The sequence below is a fragment of the Hippopotamus amphibius genome, chromosome 11 (assembly GCF_030028045.1).
Source record: "Hippopotamus amphibius kiboko isolate mHipAmp2 chromosome 11, mHipAmp2.hap2, whole genome shotgun sequence".
NCBI classification, from domain to species: Eukaryota; Metazoa; Chordata; class Mammalia; order Artiodactyla; family Hippopotamidae; genus Hippopotamus; species Hippopotamus amphibius.
In genome coordinates, this window is record NC_080196.1 from 82,898,173 (window position 1) to 82,916,869 (window position 18,697).

Below are 18,697 nucleotides of genomic sequence, written 5' to 3' on the forward strand. Positions count from 1 at the left end.
AAAGACCACCCCCTCTACAGATGAAGAACCTGGGATTTAGCAGAGCTGAGTGACTCACCCAGGCTCACTGTAGTCTTAAGGAGAGAGCCAGCCTCTGTAGTCAAGGCTTTCATCTAAATCATTGCTTCTCAAAGTGTGGTCCACAGGCCAGCAGCGTCACCTGGGAGCTTGTGTGAAGTGCAGATTCTGGCACCACACATCTTCAGACCTACTGATCAGAGACTCGGGGTGGAGCCCAGCACTTGTCGCCAGCCCTTCAGGGCCTTCTGACGCCTGCCGAAGTTTGAGAACCACTGCTACAAAGACATCAAGGTGGCCAGCCTGACGAGCTGCAGCTCTAGCCCCCCGGGGTCCTCTGGCTTTATTGTATGTGGGATCATCTGGACTGCTGGTTAAAAATGACCCTTTTTTCAGGCAGTTAGAAATCCAGGACTTATTCTCCTTTCCGTACTGTTTCTTGTTGGTGAATTTTAAAGCCGGCAGCGAGGCCCTGTTAGAGGCAAGGACCCATTGTGCACCACTGCAGCCCTGCACGGTGACGGGCAGGCCCCAGTCTCAGCCGTGGGGTGCCTGATGGACCGCCCAAGAGAACCAGCGCTGAGACACCCAGTAATTAGATGAGCCTGGTCAGGGCTGCGCTTTCTGGGCTGAAAGCTGTTTGGTGCCTTAGGTGACCAGGATGCGTGCGAGACGGAGCCTCTCCAGGCAACTCTGTGGGGAGCGCTGGGCTGCAGGAGGCAGCGATCAGAGTCTTAACATCTCTGGGTGCAGAGCTTAGAGGCCGGCAGGCAACTTAAGCCCCTGACTCCCCCGGCCTGGAAAGCCTACACCCAGAAAGAAACATACCTTCCTCTTACTTTTTTTAAGCAAAATAATAAGTTGACACAAGTCCAAGTAGTTAAAAAGATACTAAAAGGAACCCAATTTAGAAAGGTTTTGAGTAGGCTGAAAACAGATGTGGCAAAGCATTTCAGGATATTCCAGGAGATGAAAGGGGAGGGCGGGATAGGAAATGGCTGGGCCGCGTCTTCTGGGCCCCACGAACCAGGTGCCTCTGCTTAGAGAAGGCTGCCCATAAGCACGTTCTGGTAGGAGGCTTCCTTTCTCCTAAGGAACCCCTTACTTTTGCATCCTTCACTCACTGGGCTTGGCAGCTGGCCTGGGTGACCCCTGCACCTGGAGGGCGATCCCTGCACCAGGGGGTGCCCGGCTGCCCGCAAGGGACCAGGGGTGTGGGGCGCAGGGGGCGACGGATCCGGCGGGAGGGGCAGCAAGGTCAAGATCCCCGGAAACCGAGCTCACCCAAGGGAACTGGAAGAACAGTTCCCAAGAGAAGCTGGAAGACTTTGGTACATTGCAGAGGCTTTTGGTCTCCCTGATTCCCAGGCGTTGAAGCCCCCACACCCATAGGTATTGAAATTTTGGGGATGAGGAAGGTAAAGACTCTAAAATAGAAGAATAGATGACTGTACAATATGTCCTACAGCAATCACATGCTAATAGGGCACCTTTATTAGCCAAGATATACCTAGTTAATGTAAGTTAACTTTGTAATTTTTGGAAAAATACGGGGATTTCTGACTTATGTATTCATTCCATCGAGAATTTTATTTATTTATTTATTGATGGCCACGGGGCATGCAGGATTCTAGTTCCTCGACCAGGGATCGAACCCTGACCCCTGCAGTGAAAGTGGGGAATCCTAACCACTTGACCACCAGGGAAGTCCTGAGAATGGTTTAATTTTGAAAGTGCACATGTATACTCTATTTGTAGTTTTGTATCTATCCACCACGCCCTGCTTGCCTGGTTGAAGTCACAAAAAGGTAAAAGCAAGTCCCCTGAAATAGAGGAGACTTCCATACGTACCACGTAAGCATCTTTGTTAGTTACCATTGTGAAAGTAATTAGACATTCTATGAGTGAAATTAGGGTTGCTATCAAATTAGACATCACAAATATGCATGATCTGCTCAGACTTACTTTACATCTAGGAATAGAACTGGAGAAATTATAGATCTCTCTTATTCTGGAGTATTTTAGATCGGGCACAGGTATCCATGATGTAAATCTTTGAAATGTGGGTAAGTGAAAATAGTTGTAAGTAATTATCCTTTATAAAGTCACAGATAATGTTCACAAGAGGGGGGAAAATGATTCCCTAAAGAAACTAAAAATTTAATGTAGGCAGGGACCATCTTTGTCTTGTGCTGCCCGGTGTCTCCAGGTCCTGATGTCTGGCTTACATCTTCCCAAGTAAAGGAAATAAGGCTTATCCAGAACCGCACTGAATTGGCTCCAGAAAGTTTCATAAGGAAGCAGCTAGATAACGACCAGCCTGTGCCACGCTGCAAACATGAGTGTGTACCAAGGTGTTTGGCATTCTGGGAAAGGCCACCTCAGTCCATATTTCTTTTTGTGAATTTTCCCAGTCTAGGTTTGTTCTTCCTGCATTGATCCTATGATTGTCTTCATGAAATTCAGTTTTTCATGTACCTGTTGCATATTTACTGTGTATGGGACTTGTGCCAGATTCACTGGATTTGCAGAAATAAGCAGTAGAAAGCCTTTGGATGCTGGCAGGAAGTACGCAGGTATCACCCAGCAGAACTGGCACATCTTATCAGCGCACCAACAGCAAGCTCACATCCTTGGAGAAAAGACTTTGAAGGGGTGTGGCATTTGAGATCGTATTTGAAGAACGGATGAAATGTTCAGCTGGATAACACGTGTGAGTGGGAGGAGAACATTCTGAACAGAAGGAATGGCATGAGTAGGAGTCTGGATCATTAAGTCTGCTTGGGGATGGGGCAAACCACTTGTCTCTGAACTTAAAATATATGTGGACAGAAAGAAGAGTAGAAAAGGATAATGATGAAGATGCTAGCTGTGGCCAAATACAGAAAAGATCTTTACGTGCCAGGCCAAAGTTAATTTCTCTTTAATTTCCCGGGCAGTCGTTGGAAACAGAAGTTTATTGAGCAGAGCAAGTCAGTGCCGTTGGGATCACACTTGGAAGAGTTTTTGCAGTTGCTGGTATGAGAGGATGCCCATGCAGAGCCTGAAGATGGTGGTGGAGGAAATAAAAACTTGGAAAACATACTTGCGAGCTATTTCAAAAGCTTCTTAGACTTGGCAATCGATTGGGTTTTGGGGAAGGGTCGCCATGTTTTGTGCTCGGGTGACTGAGGAAATCTTAGAATCGTTAACATAGGGAGTTCTCCAGGCTTTGTAGATTGAATTTACTTAGTCTAAAATAAATCTTTAATTCTGACTTTGGAAAAGCACATAGCTAGTTCCTTCTTCAGAAAAAAAAAATCCCTAATCTTTACTTTTGATTCTGATTTCCTGTTCAGTCCTCCTCAAAAATGTTCGATCAATTTCTGAAACTAGTAGAAAAAGTTCAGAGGAGCTAACATATTGTAAGCTAACTTTTATAGTTTATTTTTCCAGGTCATTCCTGAGTAGAGATAGACAGGAAATGAAAGGTTACTGTAACTAGGATGTTCGTGGTATAAATACAATTTGTTAACTTTAGACCATTTTCCTAGGTTTTATTCCTCCCATGACTCAAATTGTTTTATTCTGGGAAGAGAAAAGATGTACAGGTGATCTAAAAAAATAAGCCTTGGTCTTGAGTGTACAGCTTAACTTCTGTTTTGTACACAAATTGTATTCTATAAATTATACTGTGACCCATCATTTGGAGAAATCAAAAAAAAAAGCCGTAAACCCTCATTTCCTTTGTTTTTTCTAAAGGTCAAATGCTGCAAATACTGGCCAGATGACACAGAGATCTACAAAGACATTAAAGTCACCCTAATAGAAACAGAGCTACTGGCAGAATATGTGATAAGAACATTTGCTGTTGAAAAGGTAAGTTTTCACACTACTTTGAAAAGCTTCGGTCAGATGCTAGCAGCCTCATTAACCTATCTGGGGATAATTCATACGTGGTCACACCTGAGTGCAGGTAGGCACTATCCAGTGGTTTCTCAAGATTGCATCTTGCCCTTTGATTCTGTAATAGCTCAGTTCCATCTTTGAAGCAAATCATTCCCATTTCATAAAAGTCTGTATTTTGCAACTAAACCAAAACATACACCTAGCTGTCTGCTTCCTTTTTCTCTTTAACATGGTTGGTGTTGTTCAGCCCATCACTCTGTCCTTGTTCAGAGACAGTTTGATGAATGTCCTTCATGCTGTACGACCATGCGGGTTTCCCAGCATTGAGTTAGTATCAGTGTGGAGGTCCCAACTCCTCCTGGATGCCCTCCACTTCTGGGAGGCTTTCCCAGCCTGTGGCTTAATACGGACAGATGGATGTTCCAGGTGGAAGCCTCTACCTGGAGACACACATAAGTGGACCTGGGACGCTCTTGCATGAACCAACGCCTCCATTCATTCACTCCCATGCTGGTTTCAGCCCTCGGTCCCTGCGGGCGCAGGGTCCTGAGCGCTGTGCTGGGTCCCTCAGCCTCATCCCACACGCACGAATGGGGCTGTGTCTCTGTAGGGCATAACAGGGACTCTCCTTGCTCCCCCTCTTTCTGCTGACATAGGGAGGGGCCGGAAGCGAAGCAAACTGCAGTCCATCCAGAGAAGTGTCGCAGGTAGGCGGTGGGGGGGTGGAGGTGACGTGGCTGACAAGCGCTCTGCCTTCCTGTTCTCACCCCGCCTTGTCTCGGAGGCGCCCCCGCTTCTGTCCGCGGCTGAGCCCCACACTTGACCTGGCGATGCCGGCACGGATTTACCAGTGGCAGGTGCCCTCGCAGGCCCCAGGTTGTAAGTGGACCAGGCAGTTGGCTCCTGGCGCGCCTCACTAATTCTCCCTGCATCTCGATGCACTTTCCAGATTAATGAGACCAGCTGTGGGAAACAGGAAACTACAGCGTTTGCTTACTGGCTCATTTACCCTGATGTTTTGAACCACCTCTCCTGGTTTTCAAATCCGTATTTGTCATAGAATCACAAGGCTGAAGAAACTTTTATTTATTTTAATCTGTTTCTCATACTATTTAGCATTTTTTTCCCTCAGCCTGTCTTTTTTAATAAGCAGGCAGGAGGCTTGGAGACTTCAAAGAACGTAGAGTTCTGGTTGACTCAATTCTTCAAGTTCTGAACCTCACACTTTGATGTCGGTTTTTTCCCTTCATAGGCTGGATTGGGGAAAAAAAACATATGGAGGATTTTTGTATGGCTCTTGGCAAGAGCACTCATGAATAACTGCATTAAAACAGATAGTGATAAAAGACCCTGAATATTTTTTTCTTAAAAAAAAAATTCATCCAAAAGCCATCACTTACACGTGGAGTTCTTTGAACAATAGGCAGCTCTCTAATAAGCTGAAAATGCATCTCTGTGGCTAAAGGAAGGATTTGTTTGTTTCTTTGCTCTTTTTTTTAACCTCTTAGTGTTCTCTCCTATGTCCCCAGCTGCACAGAAATGCTTCTGAAATACCCAGTTATTTTAGTCCTCAGACAACCAACAAAAAGGTGGTAGAAGGAAGGAAAGGATGAGGAGCTTGTTAAGGCGTTTGGGGAAATCAAAATGACATTAGTGATTTTCTAACCGAGCAATTGAAATCTTTAAGGAAAACAAATCATTAGTACTTCTGTGAAGCACTTCTTGTAGGTTTTAAACCTCCTCATTAGAAAGGAAATGAGGGGAAAAAAAAAAAAAAAACCCAGCCAAGAGTGTACTTTGAGAGTCCTGCAATTTTGATTTTATTTTGAGAGTATTTGCATCAAGGGACCTAAAGGTGAAAAATGGATTTGGGCTCCATTCTGCAAACCAGCAGGCAGGTCTGCATTCTGATCGATTTCTGTTTTGCATGGGGTGGTCATATTTCCTTTCCCATGTAGCTGTTGACTCCAAGCTAAACAGATTTTAAATAACAAAGTGCCCACCGTGGCAGGAGGAAGACAGCGAAAAGGTTTCTATGCATCTAGGCTCTCTGATGAATCTATCCCTGCTGATGCTGGCAGAAAGGAAGCTGGTGGTGGGTATGGAATCCTCTCCACCTCAGAGGTGCCTGGGGCTCAGAGAGGCAGGAATATGGCCCTAGGGAGTCCATTCATTCCACACGTATTTATAAAGCACCCACTCTGGGCTGGGCACTGCTGTTTGTCTTGGGGTCTTCCTTCCCATTATAGTACAGGAAAATGAAGTGAATATCACATCTTTATACAGCATCAGTACTTATAATTATCTTATGTATAATGTAATATTTATTTAGCATTAAATCTTGTTAATGAAAAATAAAAAATATACTTGATATCAGGTTGGAAAGTATTGGGGCTGTGATCCCTGATCACATCTATGATTTTTCCCCCCAAATATATTACAAAACAGCCAGAGGAGAAACTGCCACATCCAAGAGCGAGTGGTGACTCAGAAGCCATTTCCGTTGCTCATCTTGTTGGTAGTGAACACATTAGAGGCTGGAGGTTTCTTTTGGGGAAAGGTTTGCTACATCCAGACACTGACATTTACCCTGCTGAGAAAACGCGTCTTGGATCAGTGGGGCGCCCGCCCCGTGACAGATGGAGTTTGGGATCTGGGGATGCTGGATGTGAATTCTAGCAAAGCTAGAAAGGGAAGTGCTCAAAAAATTAAAAGTAAAAGCAACAGTGTGTGGGAGACATAAATTCCCTTTCGTCCTCTTTGGAATGAATGAATCTTTACTATAGGCTTTCCCACTTCCGGGGACCACCCCTGCCCCGTTGTCCTACATAAAGCCAGGGGAACTCTCGGGACTTTAGAGGTGACACAGGCTCACCATTTATCTTCTGATGGAGGCTTTGGCCAAATGTTACCGTGGTTTCAGGGATAGGAAGTGTGGGCTCCTAACTACCTGGTAATCTTGCTCTGGGGTCACAGAGAGTATTCAGCAGAAGACAGTGCTGATTTTCCTTTGTGAATCCCTGACAGCTTAATTCCTTAATGCTTCAACCCCACTAAAGAATAGCATGATTTTCAAAGAGAAGTAAAGCTTCAGCACTTGGGGGTTATTAAACCAAGACTAATGAATGCCCAGATGGCAAAAAAGTCTTATCTTTAAAACCTATCATTGTTTGCCTGTTTAGTCTTTCAAAGCACATAAAAATTCCGAATTTCTTCCTGGCTAATAAGTCTGCGTGAGCAGTGACTGATGGCGAAAGTGACAAGGTTTCTGGGTGTTTAATGTTCAGATAATAAAACCAAACCCAGGGCCTAACACAGCAATGGTGTCCAGAGAACAGTGCTGGAAAGAAAGAAGGGAAGTCAGGTTTGAGCTCAGGTTACCTCCAGCCTCAATTCTGGAAGTAACTGTTGTTTTCAAAACAGACTCTTGTTTAAAAATACAGTCTTAATACATAGGCTCCTAGTAGAAAAAAAAAAAAAAGATGGATATAAAGCAACTTAGTTATTCTCAAAACAAAGGTAAATTTAAAAAAAACGAAACAAAAAAAAAAAACCACTTGAAGTCTGTTTCCTCGTGCCTTCCCTTCGGGTCTGTGGGGGACCACCCTCTCTCTTCAGTTTGCTGATCTAACAGAATTCCAACAGAAATACTTCTTGATTTCCATGGTTTATATTTGCTGATGTGCCCGTTCCCCACGAGCTGACCACTGAAGACAGGAGAGACCGTCTTCGCATCTCTACAGCCCCAGCCCCTGGAGTCAGGCAGAAGCATTGTGTCCGCATCTGATTGTTGGTGATCAGATGAATGGATTCAGTGTTTACCCCAATTAAAGACAAAAACCTAACGAACTTGAGTTGCCAATGAAAAGTGGTTCTCTGTCCTGTCTGGTTGCAAAGTGATCCTTCTTCCCGTGGCCTCTCTACGCATCCTCAGCGTGTGCACAGCCCACGTGCCTGGTGCAAGCAGCACCAGAACACGGAAGAGCTGAACAGGGGTCTGCATCTCAGCAGCTGGTCTTGAGCCACAAATACCCCTTAGTTCCTTCCCGTCCCTGTTCTGTGCCTCCTTCTCCGTGGGCTCGTTCCTCACACCGTAGGATCTAAGTGACACACAAACTGTTAACAGAGCCTGCGGTTTAGAAAGGGAGTTCAAGGAATCCCAGCGACCCATCTGTTTGCTGCTATTGTACCTGTAAATCGGCGTGTTCCCCAAATATCACCTCCCCTTTCACCCCCACAAACATCTTCCTCCCTGTGAAGAGGCGTTCAGAGTGTGTGTTACACCTAAGAATGACCCTCTTCCCAGCACCTCAGTTTCCCAGCCCCAGGCTCCCTGACCACTTCGGGGTCCTTGGCACCATCCTGGCCCCTCACCGTTTGTTTTCCTTTGTTCTCTTCCTGTGCTGTGCTGACCTTCCCCTGGCAGCGAGGCGTTCACGAAATCCGAGAGATCAGACAGTTTCACTTCACGGGCTGGCCGGACCACGGGGTGCCCTACCACGCCACCGGGCTGCTGGGATTCGTCCGGCAGGTGAAATCTAAGAGCCCACCCAACGCAGGCCCGTTGGTGGTACACTGCAGGTGAGCGGGGCCCAAGGCCCCAAGAGGATGCGTGGGGCAGTGGGTGCGGATCTCTTGCAGTGATGGAAGTGTTTGGAAACTCGATGGAGGCAACGGTCACACAGCACGGGGAAGGTGCCAGGTGCCACTGAGTTGTACACTTTAGGATGGTCATTTCGTGTTATGTGAGTTTCACCACAGTGAAAATCTGAGCGGAAGCAGCAGCACGGAGTCCCCTCTCCTCCACTGACCGACCCTCTCTCCGTGCAGTGCTGGTGCGGGCAGGACCGGCTGTTTCATTGTCATCGACATCATGCTGGACATGGCCGAGAGGGAAGGGGTAGTGGACATCTACAACTGCGTCCGGGAGCTGCGGTCTCGGAGGGTGAACATGGTGCAGACCGAGGTACTGCAGCTCCTGTCTGCCTACCGGCCAGCCCTCAGGCTCCAACTCTGGTGCCTGCCCTGCACCCCACCTCCCAGGGCAAGGGGGCAGAAGAGCTGGCAGTTCTGTCTTCAGAGCCCCCCAGGAGAGAAAGTGGCCATGCTTCTTTCCCTCCCTCCCTCCCTCCTTCTTTCCTTTTCTTTTTCTTTCATAAACGTACAGAAAAGGCCAGGAGTCTCCTAGGTAACAGACTTAGCTCCCTGAGCCTAACTTTCCCCTTGCTTCTGTGTCCAGGGTCCCAGTCAAAGCTCTACCTTTAAGCATTCAGGGATTCGAAACCATTTCTTTTTATTGTGTCTTGTAAACTAGCTGGTAACCAGAGCGAGACCACTCCTGAGAATAGCCAGGCATTTGCCAAGTGGCTTTTAAGGGTAATCTCTGTGCATTTCACTGTCTTCCTGCTGTCCTTAAAAATTCTGTCCATTGGCCTGGCATCATGGGAATTCGCCCATTTCCTGGAAGTACTCTATACCAACTAGACTTCTATAAGTTAGAATCCAAGGTGTATCAGGAATTTAAGTTTTTGAGATAAGGTATTCCATCCTGCTCCTAGGAAATGCATATTTTTACTACTATTTGATCCTTGTAAGTAGGCATTACACCCACCACCTGGAAAATGATTCATGAAGTAGAATAAGTAAGACTCCCTTACACTTAGATTGTGCATTAAAGTTTACAAATGCCACAGGGAAACCTAAATTTCACTTTTTAACTAACAGAGAAGAATAGCAGAAACTGTAAATGCTACTTTCATGGTGTTCTTTCTTTAGAACAAAGGGTCTTTGTTTTAAAGGTAATAATGATCACAATGTATTTTGAATGTCCTTCACAGTTGATCAAACGTCACCACATCCACTTTTTCTCACTCAATCCGTTTCTGAGGTGTTGCGTAATAGGACTGGCTGTTTTTCAGAATTAAGAATTTGAGTTATTTATAGAAATTAAAGTAAAAAGTAATGGGCCTTTTGCATTTCATGTAATTGGAGATCAATAATAAATATGGTAAAACTAATTAATTGTGGGGAAAGCCAAGGCCAGTTGAGAATTAGGGTTGGTTTTTAAACTGCAGACTTGTACATACATACAAGAGCTCCTCCCTGGACACATAAGGACTTTCGTAACCATCGCATTAATTAATGTTTCAAAGTAAGTGGCTCTAAGTGTTCAGAACTGTTTATTTTCATAGGGATGTCAGGTTCCCCTGGACCTTCTTTGCACTGTTAATTTGGTTAGCAGATTCCTCTTTTCATTGTACGTAGATAAGATTCTATTTATTTTCTCATCTGAAATACTGAGTTCCAGACTCGTGGGATCAGAATTGCAGAGATAGTGAAGCCCCAGTCACTCCCACATGACAGCTTGCTCTGGGATTTACCAGCGTCTGAGTGGTTTTCATCGATCTGTTAAAGCCTTCTGCATTGAGCCCCTGTTCACCTCTGCCTCCCTCTGTACTGTACCCCACACATGGCCAGTCAGCACTGTGCCTGCCGTCCCGGGTAGGAGACAGCATGATTGGTCCAGGCCCCCTGCCCTGCTTTCTCTCTGGTGGGAAGGCGTCATCTGTGATGGGTGGACCGTTGTTCTGTTACCTCATCCTTGTGGGGCTGCCTTCCCTCCTTCTCTAGTTCTTTCTAGTTACCCTGGTTTCTCTGGTACTGACTCGTCCCGTCTGCTTCACCAGGAGCAGTATGTGTTCATCCACGATGCCATCCTGGAAGCCTGTCTTTGTGGAGACACCTCGGTGCCTGCTTCCCAAGTCAGGTCTCTCTATTATGACATGAACAAGCTGGACCCACAGACAAACTCGAGCCAGATTAAAGAGGAATTCCGGGTAAGTCGTGCTAAAGGACAGGCTTAAGGAGCAGCTGTGACCTCGCTCCTTAAGAAGCATCTCAGAATCGGCTCCACTCCCGAGCCCTAGAGCCAGCACAGGGTTTCTCAACCTCAGCACCGTTGACATTGAGGGCTGGGTCATGCATGGCCGTGGGGCTGTCCTGTAGGGGGTTGAGCAGCATTCCTGGCCCCTGCTCACTGGATGCCAGGAGGCCTCCACCACACGGTTCTGACAACCAAATCGTGTGCAGGCATTGCCAGCATCCCCAGGTTCAGCACTGGCCCCCCTAGTGCTCCAGCAGATCCAGGCCCCCACCCCACAGGATATCACAGATGCAGGCGGACCAAGCAAGGTACATTCAGGGTGCTTCCCGGGCAAGAGCTCTTCATGCCCTTTCTCGTATTCATGTTGGGTCTAAATGTACCTGACTCTAGGCCAACCTCTGCCAGCCTCTAACTCCCAAGCGCCCAGGTGTCCTGCCCTTGTCGGACTCGGTGGCACGTAATCCTGCACACCCACCGTGACCTTATGTCTGATGGACCCTCTCTGTGGACAAAACTCAAGGAGAGTGAAGAGAAATAAAAATCTAACTGTGTCAGTGGGGTTGGGGGAGGAGGGGGGCCCATCAGCTGCAAGAAACGAGGGTCTCCCGAGGCCTGGACAGGAGGTGGGCTCTCTTCCCGAGTGTGCGTCCTCTGCCCCCTAGACCCTGAACATGGTGACGCCGACCCTGCGGGTGGAAGACTGCAGCATTGCGCTCCTGCCCCGGAACCACGAGAAGAACCGCTGCATGGACATCCTGCCCCCCGACCGCTGCCTGCCCTTCCTCATCACCATCGACGGCGAGAGCAGCAACTACATCAACGCCGCCCTCATGGACGTGAGCTCCCCCTCACCCCAGGGGAAGGACGCGGAGGGCACGGCGGTGGGGGTGGGAGGGTATGGTCCTCCAGGGGCAGCGCCTGGGTTCTCTCCTAAGACTTCTCTGCCCTTGTTTTTTTAAAGACATAAACTGTATTTTCAACAAAGTGCATCTCAGATTCCGTATCTGTTTCTGTGTCAGAACCAACATTCTTGGTCTCTCCGAGCCCGCCCCCGGTCCAGGAGGACTGATAAATGAAGGATGTCTCGGTTGCTCTCTGAGCACTTCAATTTTTAACCTCCTGGCCAGAGAGCAGGAGACAGCTATTAAGTCACAAAGGCAGCGAAGTGGGATAATATGGTTTGCAGAATTATTTTAGTTCCTATTCCTCCTAATTTAGGCGGTAATTAACATGGGGGAAAAATCGCCTGTCAGCCCAGATAGTACACAACTCATTACTTCCTGTCAGTCTGTTTACTTCTAACTGAATGAACATTTGCTATTCAATTGATGGGAAAAGTGAATGGGTATTTTCAGTGCTAATATGGAAATTTTAATTCTATTGGTGTGATATCAGTAAAAAGGTATTTAAGCTTGTTGGAGCTCTGCAGAGCTGTAAAAAGCATGTGTGTCCTTTGATGGCAGGAATAAGTAATACTGTCACATTTAAATGACAAGGGAACAGATTTTAGGAAAAATGGAACTATTTTAATTAAGCCTATTTTAAAGTTTAATTTTCTACATTAAAATAGTTACATATAGGGCCAACATTGCCTTTCTACCAGAAATACCAAAAAATATGTGTATACATGAGAGATACTTATTAAGTCTTCTCGGTATCAAAGTGAGATTATTTTATCTTTATTACTCTGCAGATGAGTCTATATTTGGTCTGCTTTGGCATTGACAGTGGTGATAGAATTCAGCAATTGTTAAATATGTTCAGTGTTTTATGTCACAAGCTCCCATGTGTCCAAAATAACTTAGCTTCCTCCTGTCACATTTTCCTGGGCATATTTGGATCTTTCTTGTTTGTGTTTGCAGAGCTATAAACAGCCCTCGGCTTTTATAGTCACCCAGCATCCTTTGCCAAACACAGTGAAAGACTTCTGGAGGCTGGTCCTGGATTACCACTGCACGTCTGTGGTCATGCTGAACGACGTGGATCCGGCCCAGGTGAGCCTCGGGAGTTACAGCCGTCAGAGCCCGTGCCCAGGGCCAAATCTGTTTGCTTTGTTTGCACATGGAGAAGTGCAGTCCCCCGGTGGCAGGTCATAAACGCTGGGCCAGGACAGAGAACCAGAGATGCTGAAACATCTGTGTTAAAAAACCCAGACGGAATTAGGCGTGGGGGCAGAAAACAGGGCAAGACAGGGTCAGAAACTGGGCTGCTCACGAGGGATGGAAATGCTGATCAGAGAGAGATGCAAGGGCACAGGCAGAGTCAGAGGTGAACCAGGGCCTGAAGGTCGCAGAGCAAGCAAACCAGGGCCTCTGACACAGTCCCAGATCCCGTCGGGAGCATCTGCGCACCTCCTGGCATGGCCCACCTGGAGCCTGCAGGTGGCCGTCGTCACGGAGGCCAACAGTGCAGGCTGACAAGTCATTCTAAGGCACGGCCATTACTATTGTCCACTCCTTGGTAAAGATATTAAAAAGAAATAAAACTGGGACTCGAAGATAAGAAAAACTCAGAATGATAAATGGGCCTTTTTCGTAGCTCTTCTTAAACAGAGAAGACAGAGAATTGGGTGGTGATGAGTCAGTATTAGTAACGGGGCGAGAAACATTTTCTTAAGGGGACTTGTCAGGCCAGCGTGAGCACAGGGGCCCTGGGAGCTGGATTTATTGCCTTAGGGCCTGGCTCTTCTAGCCATGGGCTGACCTGCTGTGACAGAGGGCCTTGTGAGAAGTCTGAACTTGGCGTGTTGTAAGAATAAACTTGTTCTAGAACTGAATTAATTTTCTATCTAAAAGAGACAAATTCTTAAAAAAAAAAAAAAAAGGAGTCTGAAGTATTGCAGCATCCAAACTGGACAAGGTTTTTCCTTCCTAAAACCCATTTTATTGTCATCAATCTGGCATGAATCCCATGGACCTTCAGTTCTGTACTGTTTTTAATTACGTTTGAGGAACTACATTATCTTGTTAATAAGGCTCTAGCCTGCGAGCTAGTTAATGAAATAATAATGATAATCCTTGTCTTCATCTAGTCCTTTTTACTTAAGAAGCTTAAATATTTTAGGAGTCTTCCCAGTGATCTTCTCCGAAGGATAGATTGTAACCATTTGTAAAGGCAAGCAGACACCAGAGCTGCGGGACTTCAGATACACAACCGGAAATTGGCCCAACGATCCTGATTTTCTAACTCACGATGCCATAGGTTAAATTTCACTTATTCAAGAGTTCTTAGTCATAGATAGACAACAAGCGACCTTTCCCTCTTCAGAATCATTGTTTTTCCCCTAATGTGAATCCTGAAATGCAGTATGTTGCTTTTTTCCATTTTAGTAAACCAGACAGTGGTTTTCACATGTTCTTTTTGAACAACAGTGTGTGAATTCTAAAGCTGCATTCTAACCCTGAACTGTCTGGATTCACACTGAGCCTTGGCTGAGCGACAGGAGAGACAGAGGCCCCAATTCCATTCGGCAGACAGAGCCGCCGTTGAGAGTCAGAGAAAAGATGCTCCTGGGATTCGGCCTTTTAGAGAACACTAAACGCAGCATTTGAACCAAAAGTCTTTGCAATTGCACAAGAATAGCACTCAACTACTTTAAGTATTTATAGGTCCTGGATGTGTTATGCACTATTTAAGCCATTTTCCACATGGTTTCCTTGGGCAGAATACAGAATGCCGAATGCCGTGTGCCGGGAGCCAAGCACCGCCCGGGCCGTTCCTATTTCTTTACTGTAAGTGACAAGCTTTAGATCAGGACCTGAACTGAGAGAGGGAACAGAAAGCAAAACTGGCTCAGTCAGGAGAAAATGGGCAGAACAGTTCAGATGTGCGTGTTAGAGCTTTTATTCCCAGCTCGGCTTCTCATCACATGCCTATTAATTTTAACAGTGGGTACTCTTGGATATCAAAAAGAAAATAAACTTCAGCAGGCTATCGTTTGACAAGGCAGTTTTATAACTTGTCACCAGGAAGCACTGGTGAGGAAGGAAGAATTTCATGGAAGCATTATTTTTAAATAAATAAATGTTATTTCTAAAATACTATAGGCTTAGCTAATGTAAAAAGGACCCTTAGTTATCTTACTTTCATTCTTCATCATGAAATCCAAACCTTTAACTTTTATGAAAGAGGGAGGGAGACGGCTTCAGGCTTCGGGTGACCCACTGAAAACTATCTTACAATCTTGGATATAAATCAACCCTTGTAACCTTTGACGATGAGATTTCAGATCCTTTGGAAAATAAAAGTCATCAGAAGAAGGAATTTCAAGCAGTAGTTTCCCCCTTCGTGGTACATCATCCTGCTTAAAATGAGATGTGTTTTTCACCTGCTCTTGGCCCAGAAGAAACAGATTGTAAAATAATGTAGTTCCCTCTTGCCCCTCCCCCCAACCATTTGTCCCTCAGGTAAATCAGAAAGAAAAAAGTTAAACGCTGCCCCCCAAAACATCACTGCATACCAAGTCCCCAAAGAGGTTTCATTTCAGACTTTAAATGCCTCAAGTAGGGTCTCAGGGTTTTGAAAACGTTTGTGAGAACAGATCAGAGGTTTTCTTACCTGTCTCCAAGTTCAGTGTTTCTGTGAGGCAGCAGTAAACAAAAGCCCCTCCGTCATCAGCCACCCTGCCGAGCACCCCCGCCTCCACACTCACGTCACATGCGTCACATTTATGCAAAAGTCCTAGTTTCTCGGTATCACCAATACCTGGAGTTTGAGACTCTAGGAAATTGGGTTTTTAATTAAAGCCACTTCTGGGTCAAACAGCAAAGCGGTTACTCTTATTACACAAGGTTTCTTAGATGTGAGCTGGGAGGGTTTGGACCAGAGCATGAAAATGCAACCCAACACTGTTATCAGTATCTTGTCACAAAATAGCCCTGTTCTTAAAAGTGATTACAAACTACAAGGCAAGCCCAGACAGGAGGAGGGAGATTTGGGCATTAACAGGTTATGTGTTCATCTCAAGTGTCTTAGGTCTTATAGTGGCAGCTCGTGGCATCTCCCCAGGGCCTGAGAAGAGTTCCTTTCAGCAGCAAAAGGGATCTTACAGTGGCTGTGTTCAAAGCACCCATGTGACCTTCTTGGGAAGCAGAATTCCTCGTGGCTTAAAGATGCTTTCAGAGAAAATGGAGAAAAAAGCACTGGACGGACAGGTGGATTTAAGGGCTCAGCCAACAAGATAGTCCTCAAGTCGACTTGCTGGAAGGAAAAGAGAGAGGAAAGAAAGTGAAGTGAATCAAGTGTGTTTGGTCCTGATGCCAGTACTGACCTCATCCAGACTGTGGGTGTAAATGTGTTCTTATCATTAACCTCGCGTCTCTGTGTTTTGAACTCAGTTGTGTCCACAGTACTGGCCAGAGAACGGAGTCCACAGACATGGCCCCATCCAGGTGGAATTTGTTTCTGCTGACCTGGAAGAAGACATCATCAGCAGGATATTCCGAATTTACAACGCAGCCCGAGTAAGATCCGCCGGCAACGTGGCTGGTGTTGTGGTTTCATTATTTTCTCATTCATTGAATACATAGAGTGTCTGTGTCCGTCACTGTCTGGGGAGCTCGGAGGCCCTTCTAGGAGTCTGTGAACAGAACAGAGCTCCTGACCTTACAGAGCTTAGGTTCTAAAGGGAGAAGAAGGACAGGAGAGGATGGTTACCACTGATATCCTACTACATTTGTTAGCAAGTGGTGGGTGCTGTAGGTAAAAAAAAAAGTGAGGAGGCAGAAGGTGCCAGGGCCTGGACCGGAGGGAGAGCAGATGTGCCCTGTGAGTGAAGGCCCGACCGGAGTGAGGGGGCGGTCACGTGCTCTCACGCAGGCAGCTTTGCAGACAGGAATGATGGTCCGTGCAAAGGCCCTGAGGTGGGGCCTTGTCCAGTGAGTTCCCGGAACAGTAAGGAGGGTGATGTGGCTGCAGCCCAGGAAGCGAGGGTGGGAGTAGCTGCTGGCTCTGAGCTTGGAGGGGCAAGGGGGCAGAGATCACGCAGGGCCGTGCGGGCCGCTGCCAGGACTGGGGCTTTCACTCTGAAGGAAAGAAGGGGCCGTTCACGTTTTGAGAGGAGCCACGAGCTATAACCTGCCTTTTAAAAGGTGCGCTCTGGCTTGTGTTGAGACAAACAGTAAGAGAGCCGGTCAGGAGACTATTACAATAACCCGGGTAAGAAGGGACGAGGCGCGTGGAGTGGCAGCAGTGGGAGGTGCAGAGACCCTGACGCTCTGTGACGGCGGCAGAGCCCATTGGATCGGCGGCTAGTTTGGATCCCAGGGGGTTGGGCGGCTCTCGGGATTTTGGTCCTGAGAACTAGATGAAACAGACATTAACTGGGGTAGGAAAGGCTGTGCGGATAACAGGATTGTTAGGGGTGGGGGCAGGCACGGACAGAGGGTCAGTTCAGGGAGGAACGTACTGGGTTCCAGATGACTAGTAGACGCCGACGTGGGAATATCAGGTAGGCCTTCGCGTCTGTGAGGGTGCAATTCAGAAGAGAGGTCTGAGCTGGAGACACACGTTGAGGACTTACTAGAATATATAAACCCGTGAGACTGGATGAAACCGTCAAGTGAGAGAAAGAAGAGAAAGGGACCCGAGGACTGAGCCTGGGGCTCTGTCAGCAGGAGGTCTGGGAGGAAGGGGGCCCAGCCAGGAGGGGAAGAAGAGAGTGATCCCCTGTGTCAGGTGCTGCCAGCCGCCCCGGAGGATTTACCCCAAGAGATTTAGCCAGGGCCAGGTTATTTCCTGAATCCTGCAATTCCATTTAATTATGATGGAAGATTAACTATTGATATCTTAGCAAACGTCACACCAAGAAGCAGAACGATATTCCACTGCTAGGAAACAGGGTATGATCTGTATCTCCCCGAGCTCACAGACATCACCAGATCATAATTTATCCTTTACCTGTAATTAAAGTCCAGCCTTTTTACCACTTGCATCTCAATGTGGTCAGTGCTCAGGTTGTGTGCTATTTTTCACTCGGCTTTTGCAAAACTGTGAGCATTCTGCTTCACTTTAATGTGTCTGGCCTGTCATTGGAAACACCTAGTTTTTTGTAACAGCTCGAGATTCAAATTCATAACTCTTCGGACCAGTAGATGGTGCCTTCGTTACTTACCGGCAGGCCCCTCCTTCCCTCGTGCCCTGCTGGGATGAGTAGGTGGGATCAGCCCGCTGGAGTTCAGCCTCGGGAATAATGCCTGTTTTCTCTCCGCTCCCCGCTTGTCGCCTGACTCTCTGCAGCCCCAGGACGGGTACCGGATGGTGCAGCAGTTCCAGTTTCTGGGCTGGCCCACGTACAGGGACACACCGGTGTCCAAGCGCTCCTTTTTGAAGCTCATCCGCCAGGTGGACAAGTGGCAGGAGGAGTACAACGGCGGGGAAGGCCGCACAGTCGTGCACTGCCTGTAAGTGCTCAGATCCGCGGGCGGACGCCCTGCTTCCCTGCCTCTCGTTTCATTGTAAACGGAGAAGAAATAAGCAGGTCCGGGTGAAAGCTCATCAGTCTGGTCGTTAAGTGTTAGGTTTGCTTTGGAGAAAACAAGATCATGCATATTTTGCTTTTGGATGGGGTGTCACTGCTATAAAATCAGCCCTGACCTTGTAATTGGGAGCCAGCCCCTCCCTCAAAAAAATACCTGGGTGGGTTCGGTGAGCTCCTACCAGCTCTTAAGCGCCCGTTGTTAAGCTCTGGGAATTTTCTGAGCTGGTTGTTAAACTGTTGGTGACTTGAAGTCATTTGCTGATGGAGGTATTTACATCACGGACGTCAGCAAATGCCACAATCAGGGCACCCTCCCTGACGGGGCAAAGCTGGTTTCCCAGCTCAGGAGTTGGTAATTCTGCTGGATTTCATGTTATAGGTTTCAAAGGAACTGTCTCCTTCTTCTTTGTGGTTCTTAAGAGAGTTTGTTT

At 46.9% G+C, this 18,697-nt stretch overlaps 1 protein-coding gene across 2 annotated transcripts in view; it reads left to right on the forward strand.

Moving 5' to 3' along the window:
* Positions 1-18,697, forward strand: part of PTPRM (protein tyrosine phosphatase receptor type M) — a 720,054-nt gene that overhangs the window by 686,703 nt on the left and 14,654 nt on the right. The window contains exons 22-30 of one of the 2 annotated variants that reach the window (XM_057698229.1): positions 3,760-3,876; positions 4,563-4,613; positions 8,333-8,487; positions 8,737-8,872; positions 10,593-10,742; positions 11,452-11,625; positions 12,652-12,783; positions 16,126-16,251; positions 18,026-18,189. In XM_057698229.1, the coding sequence (XP_057554212.1) occupies positions 3,760-3,876; positions 4,563-4,613; positions 8,333-8,487; positions 8,737-8,872; positions 10,593-10,742; positions 11,452-11,625; positions 12,652-12,783; positions 16,126-16,251; positions 18,026-18,189 (1,205 nt within the window). The remainder of the gene's footprint in view (positions 1-3,759; positions 3,877-4,562; positions 4,614-8,332; positions 8,488-8,736; positions 8,873-10,592; positions 10,743-11,451; positions 11,626-12,651; positions 12,784-16,125; positions 16,252-18,025; positions 18,190-18,697) is intronic. The other variant, XM_057698230.1, reaches the window with a different exon arrangement.